Consider the following 23,059-nt stretch of genomic DNA (forward strand, 5'->3'; position numbering starts at 1 on the left):
AACTGCTTTCTATATATTTTACCAAACGCTTTAAAGGGTTAGTTCACCCCAAAAAGGAAAGTTTGGTCATCATTTATGTACCCTTCCAGCCGACTTTTGTTCATCTTCAAAACACAATGGAAGATATTTTTAAAAGAGTCCTGAGAGATTTCTGTCCCTCTACTGAAAGTTCATTCCACCATTTCAAAAGGTTCATATATTGTAAAGGAAATCCATATGATTCAAGTGCTTTAATCCATGTCTTCTGAAGAGATTGCTATATCTTTGATGAACAGATTTCTTTAGGCTTTTATTCTCATATATAAACATTGATCAACACACATACATATGATATAGCACAACAGATATGGTAAATTTAACTTTATAAAGCATTAAAATGGACTTTTAGAATGGACTTTCAGTGGAGGGGCAGAAATCTCTCCGGTTGCATAAAAAAAAATCTTCATTTGTGATCTGAAGATGAATGAATTATGGGTTTGGAAAGGCATAAGGGTGAGTAATTGATAACAGAATTTACATTTTTGAACGAACTATCCCCTTTGAAGGGATAATTCACCCAAACATTTAAATTCTGTCATCATTTACTTACCCTCAAGTTGTTCCAAACCTGTATTAATTTCTTTCTTCTGCTGAAAAGAAGGTCGTAAACCAAACAGTTGATGGATCCCATTGACTGCTATCTTTTTCCATACTATGGAGGTCAATGGGATCCATCAACTGTTTGGTTTCCGACCTTCTTTAAAATATCTTCTTTTGGGTTCAGCAGAAGAAAGAAACTAATACAGGTTTGGAACAACTTGAGGGTGAGTAGATGCTGACAAAATGTTCATTTTTGGGCAAACCATCCCTTTAAGTTGTCCTTGATGGTCTGAATTCTTGAAAGCATTTGATAGAAAACAATCTTTTTTTTTTTTTTTTTGCATAGCACTGTTATCATTATATGATTTGATAATGAGTTGTTATTACTCATTATCCAACTTCTGATTTTCCTTGATGCATTATAAAGTCACAACATTACACAGTTTTAATGACAACGGCAATTTATTACGAAGACTATAGCCAGTCTTCATTTGAAATGAAATACCCTTTTTTTTGAAGACCTCTACTTTGGCACGCTCTGCATTCAGGAATTAATAAACAGAAAAACAACTACAAGAACATATGTGCATACTTAAAAAAAAAAAACTAACACATTCAAGTATATGTCAGCCTTAGTTCCATCATCTATTTTATATAAAGACACTCATTCTTTGAGTGTTTTGAAAAACAACACCTGAGAAATAGTTCTAGGTACATTAATAAGCTTAAATAAATACTAGCCTTGGCAATCCTGCAGCTGAAGTAATCTTTTGATATAATTGAGATTTGAATAACTTTTGGACAAGTTGTACAATTCAACACTTGTACAGTTTGGATGGTGTCACCTCATCTAAACTTTTATTCTATAGTGCATTTTACTTACAATAAAGGGATTTGCTGAAAAGAGTTTGTGTTTGAAGTCTGACGGTGTAACAGTTGATCTAAATGAGCGATGACTTGTTCATGTCTGGTAGTGTGAGGCAAAGTGTGATAGGAAGCAGCCTGTTAATGGTTTTAAACGAAGTAGACTTTGTATGAAAAAGGATTGTGTGATAATTTCATCAAAACATCAAGGTTTATCAGGACTTCTTTCATACCATGCATTAACATGACCTGCCTTTGTGAGGGAACAGTCTGGTCTGAAAAGTCATGCTTTGGTATAATCTGTGCAGGTTATGCTAGTGATGACTGCTAACAATTGAGCTTTACCTTAAAGGAATAGTTCACCCCAAAAATTAAACTGTTACTATTTACAAATAGTAGATGGCAAGTTTGACGTTAAGAACAAGATGCACAATTTGGTTTGTTCTTCATAAAATAAAGCACTGCTTTTTGACATTTTTTTAAGATTTCTCAAAAATTTGTTTGTGCTCTGCAGAAGAAAAAAAACAGCAAATGCGTTTAGAACATGAGGGGAGGTAAATTACAGAATATGTATGTTTGTGTGAACTATCCCTTTAAAATGTAAGACTGAAGAGCAGAGATAAAAGTAAAACTGCTACACGATCAAGTCGCCGTTACAAAACAGCACAAAATGACCTCTGAATGCTCATGATGCATGAGCAGAGAGATTTCAAAATTCTATCTACAACAAACACGCAGTCTCTCAGTGTTAAATCAGGAGGACTGTCAAAACGCAAGTCAAATTTTGCTTGTCCTTGCTCCCAACGTAAGATCTCCCAAGGTGGAGAAGAACTCCTCCATTTCGTTCTGGAGCAAACGGTTGCGGATCTCTGCGTCCTCACGGGCCCGTTCAGAGTTGCGGAGTTTGATTTCCAACATGCGATACTTTTTCTTTTCCTGGTCAAACTCCTCCTCTAGTCTCTCCATTTGGCTACGCAGCATGATGCTTGATTCCTCCAGCCTTAGAAGAATGAATTACATCAATTACGTTTGAAAAGTAATGCCAAATACACCATGTGATATTGTAGGAAATACAAAGGAAACTTAATTTTTTTTTTCTAATTCACTTAATAAGTAACTATTCATTGTCAAAAGAATTCATTTAAACATAAAGATGAAGTGTGTAATTTCTGCGCCGCTAGCAGTACCAAATGAAAATGCAAAAATGATAATTGTCAAGCAGGTTTCTTAAACACTCTCTGCTATTGGCAGATAACGTACACCATTGTTTGAGCCATTGTTGCTGTGTTGGGCTGGTTGGATTTCTAAAAAAAAAAGTACTCTTTTCGGGGGAAATCCAACGAACAAAATGGCTTTCTCATGTCTGCATATAGGCCAAATTTACTAACAGCTTGTGTAACAGCTTGTGTCTCATGCTGGAGACCCGGGTTCGAGACCCGCACGGAGCGGGGTGTGAAGGGCCCGGTGAAAAGGGTTACATTGGTGCCTTGACCCGGATGGGAGTGAGGTTTAGGGGGGGTGAGTGTAACGGAGGCCAGCTAGTAGTTGCTGTGCGAGTAAACCTCACTCCTCTGATCTCAATAGACGCTCTAGCGACAGATGCTAGAGGCTGCAGTCTTTAGGAGACCCGGGTTCGAGACCCGCACGGAGCGGGGTGTGAAGGGCCCGGTGAGAGGGGTTACACTTGCACCAGCGCAAACCTTCTTTTGGCGTTAAAAAATTACTGTCAGGATTTACTAAAGGCACACAGTGAAAAATTAGCGCTGAAAATGCGTGGACAGATATTAGTTTCCCTTTCAAGTGTAAAATTTATGGGAGGAGAGTATTTAAATTAAAATACAAGGTGATTTACTAAGGTTTGTGTTCGTCAATGTACTGGTGTTTTCGCCATTATTTTTCGCCCCAAAAAAGCACGTCTTAAACCAGATGATCCCTGGTAGATTGCATTGGTCATTCTGTGTTCTTTAAATCACACGTCCTCAGTAGATCACACGCAGAACTTTGCACTCCCAACGGCGCTGTTTTGGAACTGCGCTCTCACGCTAATTTGCCCTGTTTAGTAAATCTGCCCCTAAAACTGGGCTAGGAGAAAGAATTTTAAAGCCACCATGAAATCAAAATTGACAATTCTTTATGACAATTCAATGTCATCCTTAGTTTCTAAAAATGTATGTGCCCTTGTAATCTTTAATCAAAAACATTAACTTCCCCTCCCCCTCGCAACAACATCTCAACTTACACACTTCAGCTTTGAAAAGATTCTAACATTAAAGGAACGATGAGAGAGCTTATACTGCTCACTTCATTTAATTAGTTCAAGTAAACTTTAATTATCAGTGTGCTGTGGAACATACCTTCGTATTCGTGATTCATAGTTGGCCTTCTGTTTCTTCAACTCATCTTTCAGCTCTGTTACCAGGCTGTTAAGCGCTGTTGTGGAAGTGTCAGTATCTCCCGTGGCGTTCACCACATCTCCAACATTTCCATTCTCACTGCAGCCTGCACTGCTCACACACATTTCCAGTGCTTCGCTGCTCTCCGTAATCTCTGAACTCCTGTCCTCACTTTGCCCTTGGACAGACCCTCCAACTGACCACTCCACCTTCACAGAGTTCAGCCCAGAAGGGTCACTTGCTACGGAGTCGGCCACTAAAATCTCGCAAGAGGACGTGGACCAGGGTGTGCTCGCGACACTAGGTACACTGAGACTGGATGAGGTCACGTTGTCATAAGTGGACAGACGGTGCGACAGGGCTGAATCCTTTCCCATGCGCTCTCCTGAAGAAGTGCGCCGATGGCTGCGGAGAGAAGAAAGCCCGTTCATCAACCAGTTGCCAGTGCTGGGCAAGGTGGACACGTCCACGGACGAGCCCCCTATTTTCGCGGGCTGAGCGCGTACACCTCCACTCTTGAAGGAGTATTTCCAGGAGGGGAGGGATTTCATCTGCTTGCTGGGGCTGACCGTCACACCAGCTTTTCCCTGAGGTGTCATTTTGGCAGTGATAGGGGCACCTGGACTGATGTCTAAAGACGTGGCACTGTCGCACACACTCTCTGCCACTCTGGACGCCTGGCTCAGTGATGAGCAGTTCAGCATCTCCTCATCGGAGATCCACTCCGCCATGCTGCGCTGACCCCGGAGACAACTTCCGGTCTGCTCAGAAGACATATCTCCCTCAGTCCCCACATAAAGACGCTCATGTTCACTGATCAACACCGTCATCAGGTGCTGAACCTGGGAGGTTCCTAAAAAATGATTTAAAATGACTCAGATATTAGTTTCTAGCTGTAAATATTACAATGTCTGCAAATACTTACCTTCCATCATTGAAACAGGGTCCTCTACTTTAGGCCGAAGGATATTTGGTCCAAATACTGTCGCAAGGTTCTGGACGCTCATCTTGTTCTCAATTGAGTGTGACTGCACCTCATCTAAGAATCTACGTGAAGACATACAGTATAGACAACAGATATTCATTCATCATTTATTCAAATGAGTAAAGCAATCATTTCAATAACATTGACGTACTGTATTCACTTACTTGCAAATGTACTTTAACAAATTATAATTAGCCTGAGGAAGAGTGTACACCTGCTTCACAAGCTCATCTAGTCCCTTTAGGAGACACACATGGGAACATGATACATTAGAAATCCAGGAAACAAGAACAACATACAATGAGCTTTTCTATGAAATCATCTATTTTAAAAAGAAGTGAAATAGTTTTGAATGTGCACTTCAAATCTTAAAAGTATATTTTAAAGGTAAATCTTAATGAGATAAAAGGCCACTTAAGTGTACATAGAGTACACTTTCATGACTATTTTTCTTAAAGGGCACCTATTATGCAAAATTCACTTTTACATGGTGTTTGAACATAAATGTGTGTTGGCAGTGTGTGAGCAAAACCACCCTAGAATGATAAAAATCCACCCAGTAGTTTTTTTACTATCTCAATAAATCATAAGCACTGTCTCAGAACACCCTGTTCTAGATTTCCCTCACTGTGACGTAGAAATGAGCTAAGCCCCACCGACGTGATTTGATTGACATCTGTTTTTGGCATAGACCCCGCCCTCGGTGATCCGGTAATGTCTCCTAAGAGGTGTAACGTTAGGTGTTCTGTTGTGGGATGTAAGAATGGACATACTAGTCTTCACTGACATCAGAGCCACCGAAAACGCAGCGGATGGATTTTATTTATGAAGAAAAGGCACCACTTAAACTTCCTAAATACGAGATTCATATTCTGACTGACTGTTTAGTGAACGAGGGTCAAAGTTAATCCTAGAGTGTGGATCGTTGCCTACAGTTCGCGATCCAACGTCACCTCCAGAAAAAGTAAGTGTATTTTATGATTTTTGAGCAAATAGTCATTTCAATCGATGTCAGCCAGTTCAACAACAAATGCGTCTAAAGCTATTTATTGTCGTCGTCATAGGATGTCTCAACAAACAACGTCAGACAGTTTTATGTCACGTAGGCATTTTTGCAGCATTTACAAATGTAAATAAATTAAGGTCTGCTCTATCTCTATAGACAGTAGGCTATATAAACGTCTATCTCCCTCCCCTTAATAAATAAATAAATAAATCGTTTGTACTTAGCAAACGTTATCACAGTAGTGTGTGTGTGTGTGTGTGTGTGTGTACTAGTTTCAAAAAATTGCGCGAACGTTATCACAGTTCGTGTGTGTGTGTGTGTGTGTGTGTGTGTGTGTGTGTGTGTGTGTTGCACATCCATAATGGCAAAGGGGACGCGATTAAAACTTTGTAAGTACATAAATGTATCAAATAACCATTCCGAGACGTTTAGTCCATTCTCATTCGTGTTTATTCTGTGCCGGAGTCTCTTCATCATCTAGGTCCAGCAGCAGGGCGGGGATATGCAGCTTATTTACATTTAAAGTGGTAGGCGCCAAAACAGCTCTTTTTAAAACAGGCCCCAAAAATGACATTTTCAAATGGTTATAATAAATTAACTGTGGGGTATTTTGTGCTGAAACTTCACAAATGCATTCTGGGGACACCCAAGACCAATATTACATCTTCTAAAAAGGGGCATAATAGGTGCCCTTTAACAAATTTAAGCACACTTTTAAAAAATGTAATGTAAATGTAATCATAATTAAAAGTTGTTTTGATAATCTTTTGTCATAATTTAAAGAGGTAAACTTATTTTGATGTGATGACTAACATACTAAAGCTCATGTAAAGTACTTGCTTAGAGTTTTAACTGTAGTGTGTTAATATTACATTGAAATTAAAATATTTAAAAATACATGACATACAAGTTTTAATAGAAATTACATTAAAGTATACTTTAGTTTACCATAAATGCTTGTCAGAACATTCAGCAGTGCACTTTAACCCTATTTTCAAAGACAACAGAAGTAATTGTGAAATTACATATCACAGACAGAGCTTATATTAAGCCAGGATTAGGCCTTAGTTCAATTATGAGGACATTTAAGTAGAAAAACAATGGCACTGACATATAGACCTTATGCGCCAGGGTGCCGCCATCTTTAGAATATTGTCTTTTAACTTCCGCTTAAAAGACAATTCCACTGCTGTCCAGAGTAATTAGCTTTTGAAGTGGATTTACTTAATGTAAAGTTAACGAAAGTTATCATGAGGACTGTAATGTTTAAAGCATATGACTAAACAAATGTCAGTCGACCGGGAATATTTTAAAACAAGCCGTTCATTAATAAATACGCAAAATCGCTGTGAAAATACAGACCGGAAGTCAAAAACGAGCGCAGCGCTGAAAAGGGGCGGGGCTACATAAGGTCTATAAGATATGTCAGTGTAAGTTGCTTTCAGTTAAAACAGCTCAAATGTGCATTTTTAGTCTGTGACTAGGCTTAAGGCTTATCTGTGAAACCAGTGGATAAAGATGTACATAAGTCCTACTTAAGTGGGTCAAAAAAGGAGTCAAGTTCAACTAATTGATTTAAAGGTATAGCGGAGGATGTTTTACTTCCTGGTGGGTAACCTAAACTATTGGTCCCCCTAATTGTCAATCATTCTGGTGAATCAATCAAACTTTTCAAAAAGTGGAGAGGGCGGGTCTTATCTAAAATTTGGAAAGATCCTCCGCTATACCTTTAATATAAATTTAAAATATGATACAGGTTCACACAATTGTAAATAACATGCAATTAAGTGCCCGGAAACATTATATTCAGTTCATTCTAAATTATATTATTTCCATAACAAGTACTCTTTTAAAAGTTTGCTGCTTTTTTGATTTTACAAGGGCAATCATTAGCTATTTAATTCAACTTCATCCCACTCAAATACTGATGTATGTCAGACTCACCACTTCGTCATCTTTTAGCAGAAGCTGTGCACAGGTTAGAAAGTCCTCATATTTGTTAAAGGGGATCACAGGCTCGGGCAACTCCCTGAGGTAGAGCTTCAGGAGGGACGCCACGGTGTGAACGTCAGTGTTACTGCAAGAGGTCACACACAGGTCAGCGGGATACACAGATACACCAGTTTAGTTTTCTTGACTAGGCAAGTAGGGTTAAACTGGTCCAGCACCCTAAAAAAGCACCTATAACCAGCACAAGCCAGCCTATATACTGTAGAAACTAATGCTGGTTTAAACTGGTAGAGGGAAGCATAATCTTTAAAGTCGTCATGAATTTTATTACTATAAATGATTTATCAGTGCACATAATTTTTTTGTGCCCTCGTAATTTTAATCAAAAGAACTTGCATCGACATCTGTTTTCTTGTCTGATGAGGATGTGTTTACTGGCGTTAGGCCAGGACAACCTGTCACTCACTTGAGATCACAGCAATAGCAAATCACAGCAATCCAAAGATACAATAAATTCCCAAAGGACAAAATCAAGTCCCGCCCCACATTTTCTCTTGTTTGATAAGCCATTTTTTGTGGATATGTGTCACAATAGGGAAGGAAAGCCGATCACAACTTCCGTTCTTAATGCTCTTATGACACTGTGGGATGTTTCTGATATCCACGTCAGTCTAAATCCTTTCTAAAAAGCAGTTTATTGGACCTTCCAAAGAAAGCTTCTTGTCTGCATTTGAATTACTACAGCTTGTATACTATTTATAGCTCATACTTAAAACTTGGCATTATGTACTGCAAATATTGTTGGCTCGTTTCATAAATTGCTTGTGCTTTTCTTCTTTTAAGTCGTTTTGAATAAAATTCTCTGCTATATGCCTAAATGGAAATATAAGTGTTTTATTTGTTGTAGAGATGTTTTGATCTCATCTTGCCTGTCAAACAGAGGCTTATCACCACAGTCAAAAGCATCCTGGAGTTCTTTGACCAGGTTGGCTTGTCCTGGCATCCTAAAGAGACCCTCCTCTTTCAGACCCCGTTCCCGTATGAAATCCACACACTGCTCCACCAGGAGAGGGGCTAGCCGTGGTCCAAACTTCCTCTCATATTGTACTGTGTCCTCCAGTCGCTGGCCAAAGATACCTAAAGTAATACAAAAAAATAAAATCTGGTCATTGCAACCATGACATTATCAAAATGTTAAAAAATCTAAATATGTTTCACAAAATCCCAGTAAATCTCCCAAATCTATACGGTATCCTATCCTACCTTGCAGTGCAGTTCTGCCTCGTATATTACAATCTTCTGCACGCACACACAAGCCACGGTGACCGAACAGACATGACAAGGTTTTAACTTCAGGCATGAGACACATGGCAGGTCCCTCCTGGCACAGGCAGCAGTCCACTTCAGGCACAAGTGAACAGTGATGCATGTGAATGTGTGTGTCAGTGAGTGTGTGCAGCCGTCAGCAGTCACACCTGTTTTTGTCCTCTTTCATTGTAATGGTAATCCAGCCTCACAGAGCGTGGAGGGAATGTGGGCGTGAGAGATTACACCGAGAGGCATCATATTGCTTAACTCATTTATGCCCAGATTCACACAATGTTTTTTATAATCATATTAATATCACAATTGTTGTGATCACAATGTTCCATAAGTGCTAGGGCTGTCAATCTTCCTCTATAATACTATTCGAATTCCATTCCTTATTTTATTTAATATTCGAATAATATTCGAATATTAAATGCTCAAATTCATCCTATTATTAATATTTACGACATTACACAGTCTTATGGATCGCCAATGCGTGATGTTGATCGGTCTCATATCTTCACAGATAAACCGTCAGTTTGTCTGTTATTGCCTTTTGGCGGACAGCTGGTAGCAGTTGAGCCCCGTGATGAGGAGAGAGAGAGAGGCAGAACATAAGTAATTCTTGCCTGTTTTAGCGGCGGTTCCTCGGACAGATCGCCTAGCTTGTCAGGTTGTAAGTTGTCATAAAAAAATAACGTATATTTTCCTCTCCGTTTTGGCCTTCCGTCCACAATGAGACGGCGTTTTTATTAATGAAAACGCACTCCAAAGTGGATATATTTGAAGACGCCGTTTTCACGTTGTAGTGTGGACTGAGAATCAAATTGTTGATCTCCGTTACCGTGGAGACATTCCTCTCCGCGACTTTTGACAGTTGTGATGATACAGCGTGGATAACGTGCACAATTGTGTTACGATTCAAAAACTTTATTGTTTATCAGACGAAACAAAAGCGTTTAATTTTCACATGTGTGTGCCAAGGCGGCGAGAAAGGCAAGATTGCATTTTTTTTTAAATATACATAAAAAAGCAATATTCGAATAGGAACTTCAGCATTCGAATAGTATTGATTTTTTTAATATTCGAATTATATTCGAATTTCGGAATTCGTTCCAACAGCCCTAATAAGTGCTGATATATAGTCCAACAGCACTGGGACTTTTCTTTTGGTATCACGCCGCCTTATTCATGTTGCAATATTACTAGGCATTTTATATTATTATTAGTTTTATAGTGCTTTTGTCAATTTTTACTCGTTTTTTTAATTTCTATATAGCTTTATAATTGATTTATGTTTAAATTTAAATTTTAATAATTGTAGTACTTCAATTAAAACTTATTTTGTTTCAGGTGCAAAGAAAAAAAAATATTTTTATGCTTTTAAGTTTAAGTTTTTCATCTAATATTTATATTTTATTTGATTTCGGATTTATTTTAATAATCTGCTGCAGGCGTGACGTCAAAACCCAGAAGAATCCAGTGGTTCCCTCGAGATTTTCCAATGGGATTTTATAACGAGTTTTTTAAATTTATGAGTAAAATAAGGTCTGCGGTAAACATAACTTGACGATACTTTGACGCTTTGTTCTGTAAAACATAAATTACACACCCATATCTAAAACACAATTTTTCATGCTGTTATGTTTATTTTAAAAACAAGGTCGTTTACACCACGCTGTCTTGCCTCAAATATTGTCTGCAATATTTAGAACTGCAATCTGTCTGGTATGATATATAACAAAGGCTGTCTGTGGTGGATATTTAATACCATTAAAATAATATTAAAATGTTTGTCATTATTCAGACACCCCTAAATAATCCATGTTATTAAAGACCTGTAATACAATGCCTAAAGATTCAGACACTGTCATTCACACTCTGCTAGTGCTGTTGTTATTTTAGTGAGCTTGTGTATCAGCCGTGCCAGATATAGATCAGCTTGCTGGTTTAGTTTGATCGTTTTCTTGAAAGCAGCAGATTATGTTGTCTCATAAGAGAGAAACTAATGCTTAGTGATTGATCTTATTTATGTATGATGTCCAGGTATATGTTACCTCCTCCAAAGGGAGCCCAGATGACACGTCTGATGGCTTTGACCCAATCCTCCATGTCATTCTGGGAGTTTGCCATGAGCAGGAAAGCCTCATGGCTGAGAGCCGATCTGTCCTTCTCTCCTGAACAGCCTATGGAGACAGAGAGGGGAAAAACAAATAAATCGTTTGATTGACACTGATAGCATTCAGTTTGGCAGAGTCCCTCGACACTACAAATGACAGATAAATACCAAAACATGAATAATTCTATTCATTTATGTCATTGCAAATGCTATTTGTAGGCACATGAAAAAAACATTACATAATTATATGTGGGGAATCATTAAAAACACATTTCTAATTCTGTTGCATAATATAATTCATGTAAGTGACTGAACCGCTATTATGTTAAAAATGTAATTGATTAAAAAATAATTATGACTCAAAGTAGTGTTCTAGGATGAATGCAGAAAAAATATTAATTTAATAATTCATAAATTAATACTTTTATTCAGCAAGGGTACAGTCATTTGATCCAAAAGTGTCAGTAAAGACTTTTTTAATGTTACAAAAGATTTCTATTTCAAATAAATGCTATTCCTCTGATTATGATATCAAAGAATCCTGAAAAAAAAAATGCGTCATGATTACCACAAAATATATTAGGCAGCGCAACTGTTTTAAACATTGATAATAAGAATTGTTTCTTAGTCATCAAATCAGCATATTACAATGATTTCTGAAGGATCATGTGACACTGAAGACTGGAGTAATGATGCTGAAAATTCAGTCTTGCCATCACAGGAATATGTACATATTCCCTTTACAATATATTGAAGTTAACTAACCACTAGATGGCACTAAAGTCATAGGGAAATCTCAAATGGCCAAAATAGTGATTTCTCTTAATGACATCATCCTTCATACCAGACATTAGCCATAGCAGAACAGGAGAAAAGTGGTATCGTTCTTAAAAAGAGGACATCCGATGAACTGAAATGTGCCATGACATTTGGACAAGCTATCATTTGATCTGATTTCTTAATCATTCTGTTAGTGTTCTATTCAAATGAACAAAATAGTTCAATATTAAGTTGATTTGCTTTTGAATGCTTGTTAAAGCATTGTTTTTTTGCAAAGTAAAGCATTGAATGCTCCTGTTAAATTCATAGCATTATGGAACTGTGACTTCCCTTCATTTCCTTCCTCAAAAAGCCCTCCCTCTCCACCTCCCGAAAATATCCTCAGCATAAATTCTGTTCAACCTAGTTTTTGTGGATGGATGGTTCCATTATCTGTCTGAGCCTGACTGCAGACTGCAGAGTATTGGAAGATAGCTAGTGGCTGTGTCAGACAGCACACATACTGTAGGACTCCCTGAGGAGTGCCTGACTGTCTCTGATCTACATGTCTGAAAGACAGGGAGTGGATGATGCATTGCCTCTGTGTTTGTGTCCTTGGAAGATGCAGTTCTACTGTCTGTGTCTCACATGTAATGGCAATAATCAAAAGCCTGACTTTGTGGGGAAGTAAAAGTGACCTCTTCAGAGAACACAAGCTGTCAATACCATTGGGACCTTCTGTTTAGAAATGGGTCTTTTGACTTATTGATTTTACTAATATGGGCACATTTGCATTGGTGTGCACACCACAATGTGTCATTTGCAAACTGAATTAGACAGATACAGTATGTATACACCTTCAACATTTCTCACATTATCACAGTTTATTCGCTATAGTTTAGAAAATGGTAATAAAATATGAAAAGAACTTAGAGTTATCAAATCAGTTGATATTTCACTGTTTTTGGCCATCCTTCTGTTAGACTGTCTCACAAATCAATTAGGCTGAATAGCTGTCAGCTGTTAAATTTAAGTGCACAACTAGATAATACCAATTTAGGTCAACCAATTACCAAGCAATGCTTAATTTTGTTCAGGCTGTGGTGTAAAAAGGTCGCATTAGCAATTAAAGAAAAAACACTTAAGCAAAACATGGTCAGGTCAAAGTGTCTGAATAATTTTCGGTCCCAAATTGTTATAAATTTTACTGGTGGTCCACTGTATGAAGAATTTTGGGGTTATAATATGTCACAGTTTACTTTATTTTGCTATCCTCACTTACATAAATGAACACTAGTGTCCTCATCCGCTAGTAAAAAAATATCTGGTGTCTGAATATATATCTATATATAGTCCCAATAGGGAAACTAAGACTGCAGCAAGGTGCCAGAAACACTAACCACATTCATGTAATACATATCAGATAAACTATTACATACAAAAGTTTGTAAATAAACAATAAAATTATCCAGAAGGCATACATAAAAGTACCAGGCTCTATTCAAGATTTGAATAAATTCAAGATTTATTGTGTGTGTGTGTGTGTGTGTGTGTGTGTGTGTGTGTGTGTGTGTGTGTGTGTGTGTGTGTGTGTGTGTGTGTGTGTGTGTGTTAATATATAAATGTACTGACTGGAGAAACTGGAAGAGAGGGCAACTCTCTGAGAGAACAAAGGAAATTAACATTTGAACTCACTCTTGTGCACCATTCGAGACGCAAGTCTCACCTCAGAATCATCCTAATTTACATCTCTTTCCCTCTTCCCCCATTCCTTCTTTCTGATGCTGAGATCATCAAAATTCACTCAAGAATCTCTCTGGTTTAATGTGAATAATTATCACACATGTTTGGTATCATTTGAAATGTCTCAGTGCGACTGGTACAAAGGTCTCATTCCCAAAGAAGTAAAACAAAAGGCAATAAAGTTTTTAAGAGTTTAGAGATAACTTGCACACAAAGGAGGGTGAGTCTTCCAGGCAAAATGGCCTCCTGCTCTCGAAAGGTGTGAACTCTGAATGCAAATTCCCATTGTTAGCAAATGTTTCCATGTGGATGTCTTGGTCTGGGTTTATAATGAATTGCAACAAGAGGCTCGGCGCGATTCTGTAACTCAGATCAGCCCATAATGTTGAAGGATCTCAAAGATGTTAGCATTATGTATTTTTCTAAATGTTCACCTACATCTTTTACTCTTTATATCTGAGCATTTGATGTTATTGTATTGATTATCTTTGAACTGATTATGAAATTGGCATGATACATTTACCTGACACAATAAATTGTTACATTTGATTATTCTGACTTGCTCAGAAATTGTTTTCCCTAGTAGATTAAATGGATTCGTATGTTACCTCAAATCTGCGTCAGATTAGTGACGACTAATATTTGGCGCTAATTTAAGTGTACTTGGCTTTGCGAAGACAAGAAGGGAATATTCTTTTAGGGCAGCGAATGCTGTTTGACCAACCTAAATTTGGGTGTGTCTTACCTTACTTTAGATAAGTGTACGTGAGAAATCACGGCATGGCTAATCCAAAGCTATTATAAGAGAAGTAAAGTTGATAGACTTATATCTAGTGGCCATACCTCTGAAGTAAACGTTTAAGTTAAGTTCAAGTATGCAATTCCATGGGGGCTATACCAAAGTATCTTTGATTGTGTAAGCGTGAATGCGACCATCTCAGGTATAGCCTATAGCCAATTACCTGTTTAGTGACCAAAGCAAAGACCTTCACCCGTATTATTGGAAAACCGCCATTGGACCGACAAACAGGCTTACAATATTAATCATAATTTCCTGTAATTTCTTGTAAATTATATCACTTTTAATCAGTATCATATTATTGAAATGTTTTTGAAGTAAATTATATCACTTTTAATCAGTATCATATTATTGAAATGTTTTTGAAATTGCTGGGATTGAATGAATTTGAGTGAATTATAAGTGAACTGCATCAGGCTCACTCACTTTGCATGGCCAAACTCAAGGTCAGAAATAATCAGTCTGCATTCACAGCATAATTTTGAATTCCCATGGCCTTGCTGTCCCTTATCTGCTACCCAAAGCTGGGCTAAACTGCTCGCATCCAAATTTTCAGAGTGTGCAAATCCCAAACAATGATTTTACTATATGACATTTAGCATTTTTCTATGGTAAGGTCATGGATATGGACTATTTCTAAAATGAAGGACTGAACAGTGATGTGCATTCCACTGGTAGTAAGAACCAAACAATGTCATCATGCCTATTTTACATGTGGCATTGTTCAAGATAAAACATGTACTTGGGGAATTTCATCACTTGGAGAGTTTTTGTACTAGAGTGAGCCAAACCTTCTTCATTAATGCCCCATTAGCACTATTACACATATCAGGGCATAATAATAATAAAAAAAAACTCTTGATGTCCTTTAACCTCACTTTGGTAAATGCTTAAAGGGGTCGTATCATACTTTTTAAAAATATTTCTTACATATAATATTCATTAGTTTTAGCTGTTTTTGAACACAAAAAAAAATGCTTTTTTTATTATTGTAACAAATGCTTTGGAGTATCATCTAAAAACACACTATGAAATCCTGCTATAAAAGCTCAGTCAGCTTTTAGGTAGCTGCAGTGTGTCTTCCTCTGTCATGTATCAGAGAGAGATGTATATCAGGCAGAGAGAAGCCTGAGGAGGCACAGTGTGTGGTTTGGCCAGCAGTAGACTGGGATGACATCCAGCACGACAGGCCTGAGGCTTTCAGATGAAGATCTTTACTTTGAATCCAGCACTTTGTAGACACACTTGCCTTGAGAGGTGAAAGTCTGCGTCTTAACTTAATGAGAAATATCTATCTATCTATCTATCTATCTATCTATCTATCTATCTATCTATCTATCTATCTATCTATCTATCTATCTATCTATCTATCTATCTATCTATCTATCTATCTATCTATCTATCTATCTATCTATCTATATCTATCTGAAAAGCATTGTTAGCCAACTGGTCACAAGTTCCATTGGTCTCTTTTGGTAACGACGGAACTTGCGAACATCGTTGCTTTTAGGAAACGCACCCCAGCCTAGTAACCATTCAAAAACACCTTTGCAAGCACCTAACAAGGTTACATCCCTTTAAAACATTTTTTTTTTCAAACTTCAGACTGACATTTTCTAGTGTTACCTAAAGTTCTTTACACACACACACACACACACACACACACACACACACACACACACACACACACACACACACACACACACACACACACACACACACACACACACACACACACACACACACACACACACACACACACACACACACAGAGAGAGAGAATCTGTAATATTCAAGGCAGATATGCAATTAAGTTCAGAGTGCTCACAGAAATATTTTCTAAGTATTACTTTATTTGAACGACCTAGCTTATCGCTAACACAATGCGTGTCAATTGTGTTTGAATTCTTTATGTAGAGAAACCAGCAAAACCAACATGTTCCAAAAATCTGCCATTTGGAAACTCTTATCAGTGCTGTTGGTTTAGCTCTCTCTGTGGGGCCGTTGTTTCTGGTTCTGATTAGTGAAGATGGGAGCCACTCTTTAGTGAGTCTCTGCTCTCCTGATGGGCTCCCATGACTCCCACTGTCATAAAATCAGTTGACCCACAATGGCTTCCTTACATTCTGACAGCCATTAGTTCTTCCTGTGTGTTTTTATTTTGTAGAGAAATGCAAGGATTATTATGAACTTAAGAGGAGGGATATCCATGGTTATGTCTACATTTAAACAAAGCAGGGACAAAATGTTTCAACCACTTTTATCTTATGTACCCCTTCACTGACATCAAAAAAGAAATGTGTTCTTTTTAACTTATTTATACTGAATAATATTTAGCATTGTCATTATTAAAATGGCCATTACATGTTTATACATACACTATAAACAATCGATACTGTATATAGGTGAGGAAACAAGTAGCTTAGTTTTAAACTGAAGCACTGTGAGAAATATAGAACCTCTTACAGTATTTTATAACTGCACATAGTTTGATATTGGTTTGAATGACTGAGATATTAAAATGGGACAAATAGAGTGAAATAATATGTGTGAGATAAGAGTGAAACAAGTACAGAGCAAGTGCATAAACTACACAATTAATAAGATTTGAATACTTATTAATAGCTACTAATCAGCAGGGATGCATTGATTAAATTGATCAAATGTGACAGAAAAGACATTAACAATGTGATTCTACAGCATTCATTTTATTTCTATTCCAATTACATGCTGTTCTTTTGAACTATTCATTTCTATTCAACATTTTAAGCAGCACAACTGTTTTAAAGTTCACACTTTAGATTAGGGTATTACATGACTTTTGCCACAACAAACTCCTAATTACTGCTTATTAATAGTTAGTGAGGTAGTTGTTAAGTTAAGGTATTGAGTATTAAGGAATGTAGAATATGGTCATGCAGAATATGGCGTTAATATACACTGTAAAAAGTGAACAGTTGGATCAACTTTAAAATTACCACGTTTTATCGTGAAAAACGTGATAATTTAAGTTGAGAAAACTTAATTTCTTTAGGTGTTACCAATTGAAGTAATTTTTTTTAAGTTGATCCAACTGTTCACTTTTTACAGTGTAAGTAGCCTACTAAAAAACAGCCAATATCCTAGTAATATAATAAGCAACTAGTTAATAGCGAGAATTTGCCCCTAAACTAAAGGTTTAGTTTAAAACTGTTTGCGTTTTCAACATTGATAATAATAAGAAATGTTTCTTGAGCAGCAAATCAGCATATTATAATGATTTCTGATGGATCATGTGACAGTGAAGACTGGAGTAATGATGCTGAAAATTCAGCTTTGCCAACACAGGAATAAATTACATTTAACATGTTAAAATAATTCAATCTATTTTTTAAATCTTCTGAAAGCCCCAGTATTTACTTTCAAAGTCATATTTTCTCTTTTGGTTTAACAAAGCAAAATCAAAGCATTTCCTAGTGCCTCCTGGAACCCATCTGTAAAACCTATACACCTGCAAATAGTATACAAATAGAAACAGCCGTATTGGCACATCACAATCATTCATGAACTAACTTCATGTGAATCAAAATGAGCAAGGAAAGGGTTAAAGTGTCAGTTTCAGCTCAGAGAGCAGACGGACACCTTTCAGCATAGCTCAGGCAAAATTACAGGCCCTCACATTCATGCAAGACTACCTCACCAGCAGCAGCTCCACTCCTCACAGCCTGTTCCAAAAATACACAACTCACAAAGCCACAGCTTCCTGGATCTTTTTCATGCATCGGACACTCCAGATGTTACAGCCCTTACAAGCCGCAGCTGGATCCAACATATGATTTACAGGTTAAAGAACAAAACTCCCATCGCCCATAAATTCCTTTCCTGCTATAAACGCCGTACTGTTCTTCCACCACGGTAAATCTCACAAACCGATCCATATAAGTTGCCTTCCTTATGAGGAAAGTGTGTCCTTACCCTTAGCGTGAACAGATCGGTGCTCCTGCAGCTTGCGGCAACCGAGTCCCATGTTGGCACACGGGTGCCAAAGAGGGCAGCGCTACAGCTGTGCCATGTTAGTTACATCTCTGGCCTTCCTGGAAGGTAAATACGCAACATAGGTGTGTGCTGGGTGCATGCGATTGAGAGAGAGAGGAGAGGGGAAAACTGTGCATGGGACAGAGTAAGATAGAGAGGATAGGAGAGTAAAAGAAAAAGAAGTGAAAGAGAGAGCGCAAAGAACCCCACAGTATACCATCACCACCAGAAACCCGAAAAACAAGTCCTCCGTCTGCTTCATTCATTCATTCAAAAAAAAGAAGTTGTTGTGTTCTCTCTCTTTTTTTTCCCAACCTTTTTCTTCCCCGCCCCCCTGGTCTGTCAGACTCGCCCTCGCTCACCCTCATAAGCAGAGCCACCACAGTGCTCATCTTTGCCAAACATCCCCCCCAAACACAAACAGACCTGGCTAATCAATCTGTGCGTGTGTGTGTGTGTGTGGTTGGGGGTTGATATGACTTCACATAAGAGGGCGGTTGAACATTTCTGTAAGCCTGACGCACAAATCTCTGCATGTTGCCTGGATCTTTTCCCCTATTAAATCTAACGGCTTATTAATTAAAACTTCCCCTCTTTGAAGACATTTCAGAGACCACAAGGGGCTTTGTGTGTTACACAGATGCTTTTATTGCACATTGCCAGAAGGCTTTAGATCTGAGCTTTTAATGTACCAAACTGCAATCTTCACAGACAGAGCGTGATGCTTCTGTCAGCTGTAAGGACATGCTCGGATCAGACCTTCCTACTCCAGTCTGCAGTCATGCTTTTGTGTTGAGACCAGGCGTAAATAGAGCCATTGTTTGAGTGACTGATTTAAAAAGACCAGGACTTATGGAAAGCGGGTTTAGTTTGTTGTACATAACAAAACACCATTATACCGAGAAGTTCAGTGTCCACCTTGCAGAAGGATTATAGGGGTGACAATAATCGTCAAGGTGTAAGAAATTAACTGCAGAATGTAAAATAAATTATAAATGGAGGCCAGTGTTGAATCTCAACAACTAATGCATGCTGCATTCTCAGCAGAAGATGCTAAGACTTGCCTTTTGTTTGGCCTTTTTAAGAGCTATTCTTTCTCGAACTCCTAAGAAGTGTGCAAAAACTCTCAGGGGATTTAGCCTTTATTCACTTTTAATCTCAATTTCAATTATCTGAAATGCAAGACCACCAAGACAGGGTTTTTGTGTCCACTCTTCATGCCAAATAATCAATGACTAATCAGATTTATATTTACACAGAAAGTGTGATTAAGCATGACAGTTAATGTTTCACACATGAAGTCTTAAAACAGTATCAAAACAGTAAAAAGTAATATAGTGAAATAATAGTACAATTCAAAAGAACTGTTTGTATTTTAATATATTTGCATTGTAAAATATATATAAAAAAATGCAATTTATTCTTGTGATGGCAAAGCTGAATTTTCAGCATCATTGTAAATGTCTTCACTGTCACTTTTGAATTACTGTTATTTTAATGAATCCTTGGTGAAAGAAAGTATTTATTAAAAAAACATATTACTGACTTCAAAACTTTTGAACGGTGTGTATAACATTTAATGATTTATTCTTTTCCTTTTTTTTTTCTTTCATTCCATCATGTATTTGTTCATGCTTAGATTTTGCTTCAGCATCACATTAAAGTATTAAAGTTAATTATGACTAAGCGCTTAGATTCTCAGAAAATAACACAGACACATTGGTCCTGAATGCCAAGTCACGTGTTGGTATAAGTTGAACTTTTACGTTCAGGTTTGATTGCTGTAGCAACAGCTTGTGATATTTACTTCTTGTAAATGAAAGAATTCTCTCATCAGTCTTTTTACGACAAAGACGAGAGAGAGTCCGCGTGTTGCTAGGCACCTATATAAAAATATCCCAATAAGAGGCAAAAAGACAACAACATTAACATCACCCAAAGCTATATAAACTTGACCCTAGTAGATGAGTTTCATAATGCAAACAGATTTTTCAAAATCTGCAAAATATCATTAAAATTAGCATCAAAACTAACATCACGTTTTTAAAAAGAAGTGTCTCTAGCAATGTATAGTTACAGAAGGGTATGAATAAAGCGACTGTTAGTGGAGAAGAAAGTCCAGCTGTCACACTTCGAAATACAGTATATGAGATTTTCTAATATTTGACAGTCAATGATCGCTCTCGGGTTTCGACAACAAGCAGCTGTGTGTCACGCATGTGTCAGTGAATGCAGTAAAAGCATGAATCTCCACTGTGGACCACATATGCAAATTTCTTTATTTTAATCAAGGAATGCCCCCATATGAAGGGACTGCCTCCAACAGCTCAAGTTAGCCTATGACACTCCATACCGAATTCAAGGTTTACTAAGGTCATGTCCTTTGCTTATGAGATGCTGGGTGTGCAGAATGATATGATATGCAGAGGTTCCCAGAGTACACGTAAACAATAGACACTTCAGCAGAGTCTGTCCCACGGGAACATCCTGCTGCATCCGTAGCGCGAGTCGTGACCCATGTGACACAACAGATTGTTTGCTTTGAATTAGGAATTCAGGCTTATCATATATTATTGCCCATATGTGGCATTCCAAAAGTGAATAACTGTTGGATAACGTATGGCAAACAAGCTAAATGACAACTAAACAGACAAACCAGTAAGACTTAACCATTTTTAATTACTCACCCTCATGCCGTTCCAAACACGTAAGACTTTCGTCATCTTCAGAACACAAATGAAGATGTTTTTAATAAAATCTGAGATATTTCTGTCCCTCCATTGAAAGTCTATGCAACTACCACTTTGACACTTCAAAAAGTTCCTAAAGTGATCGTCAAAGTGGTAGTTGCGTAGACTGTCATTGGAGGGACTAATGTAGTTAACTAAAGTGTTATCTAAAAGGTAAATTTTTTTATTATGATTTTCTAATCTACTAGAAAATATGTTAATACATTACATTATATTAGCATAACAACTTGAGTCAAAAGTTGAATAAAAAAATTCATTCAGATTTCATAATTTTACAAAATTCAGTATGTCCACCTAACATTCAGGCTGCAATATCCTACATTTTCTTGTCTTAAATATTTCTTATGCATTTTTTTATTTTTTCCTTTTCAACGTCATACAATTTTCAATTTTATTTTTAATTTGTTGTTCGTCTTTTTCATTTTAAGGTGTAAAGAAAACAAAACAGATTTTCAATGCGGTCTCAGACTTTTGAACCTAACAGTAGGTGGTCAGCATTTTTGCAAATGAATGGCTTTTAGTCTTCACGAATGTCCTTCATGAATCCTCAGAGGACACCTCATGCCCTCTAGTGATTACCTCTGGTAATGAGGAAGCTGTATTTCATCAGTAACAATATTCAAGCCTGTGAGCACAGTGCCTTGTTTGTTTTCTTGCTTTGCCATTATATTCCTCCTTGAGTGACAAGTAGGACCAAGAGCACACTGCGAGCGAGTATAAAATATAACATGCACAGATTATGCCCTGATGCCACAAACCATTTAAATGATTTTTAAATCAGACCACAGAAAGATTCAGGAGTATTTAATTATCTCTTACCTGGAACTATTTCAAAAAGATGCCGCCCAGGTTCGTCAGGATTGGCTGTCAGCTCGTTGACTTGACTACCCTGCAACGGGATACATCCCTGGAGGGAAACAGACCGAAAAGATGACTTTACAGTGAAAAGAGGGCTGAAAGTCACGTCTTTAGCACAGTTCGTGTCCAAGTCACTCGGTTTTAGAAATGTTCAACATTTTAAGCTGTTTTATCCTTTAAAGCATTAGCATAATGAACAATTTCTCTGCAGTGATAACTGGAGATCAGTGTTCCATTAGTCTATTGTAATTTGATTATTGATTTGTGTTGCTAATAAGAACCTATGGGGGGGTTGTACTTCAGGGCAGATACGGCGTTGTGTGCGTGGCCCAATTTTACACCGTAATCAGTAATGCTGAGTCATGCATAATTAGACACAACAACAGTCAAATCATAAATTATGCACCAGCCTCCTTTAGCTCATCCTCCATCCTTCACTGCATTAACACAGCAATGCAAGCTCGCATCGCTCTTTGCCATTCAGATACAGTTAAATGAAATTTCAGAGGGTATGCATTGATAAGGGTAAATGCTTATAGGGTTACACGCTCAAATGCAAGCTGGGCACATTTCTGCAGAGGAGATTGAATTTAGCTGTGATGGAGGTGGGGTGGGGTCGGGGGGGAGGGTGGTAGAGGAAGAGAGCAGGAGCATTACAGGGAGTTTAAAAGAACAGTATTTTTAATAGATTTTTTAAAATGCTTTTACTATATATTTGATTTGATAGATTATAAGTAGGCCTATACAATTCTTTCATTAAAAAAAACAAAACAACTTTTGAACAATAGTATATATATATATATTCATACAATTTCAACATACAGTGGCACAAAAATTATTGAAGCACTTCAAATATCTAATGCATTGAAATGCATACATAGGATCACTTTCTGAAAAAATACAGTGTTGTCCCTCCCACTGATACAAGGCCA

At 37.5% G+C, this 23,059-nt stretch overlaps 1 protein-coding gene across 1 annotated transcript in view; it reads right to left on the reverse strand.

The window, feature by feature from the left end:
* Positions 1 to 925: 925 nt before the first annotated feature.
* The window catches only part of LOC308682116 (rho GTPase-activating protein 22-like), a 39,362-nt gene continuing 17,228 nt past the window's right edge, over positions 926 to 23,059 (reverse strand). The window contains exons 13-20 of the mRNA XM_081351606.1: positions 22,089 to 22,176; positions 11,143 to 11,271; positions 8,707 to 8,914; positions 7,772 to 7,904; positions 4,986 to 5,059; positions 4,762 to 4,883; positions 3,798 to 4,689; positions 926 to 2,443 (exon numbers count right to left, since the gene is read on the reverse strand). Coding sequence (XP_081207732.1) covers positions 2,221 to 2,443; positions 3,798 to 4,689; positions 4,762 to 4,883; positions 4,986 to 5,059; positions 7,772 to 7,904; positions 8,707 to 8,914; positions 11,143 to 11,271; positions 22,089 to 22,176 — 1,869 coding nt within the window. The 3' untranslated portion in view covers positions 926 to 2,220. The remainder of the gene's footprint in view (positions 2,444 to 3,797; positions 4,690 to 4,761; positions 4,884 to 4,985; positions 5,060 to 7,771; positions 7,905 to 8,706; positions 8,915 to 11,142; positions 11,272 to 22,088; positions 22,177 to 23,059) is intronic.

This window comes from Scardinius erythrophthalmus, assembly GCF_964197995.2.
Source record: "Scardinius erythrophthalmus genome assembly, chromosome: 21".
Lineage (NCBI taxonomy): Eukaryota > Metazoa > Chordata > Actinopteri > Cypriniformes > Leuciscidae > Scardinius > Scardinius erythrophthalmus.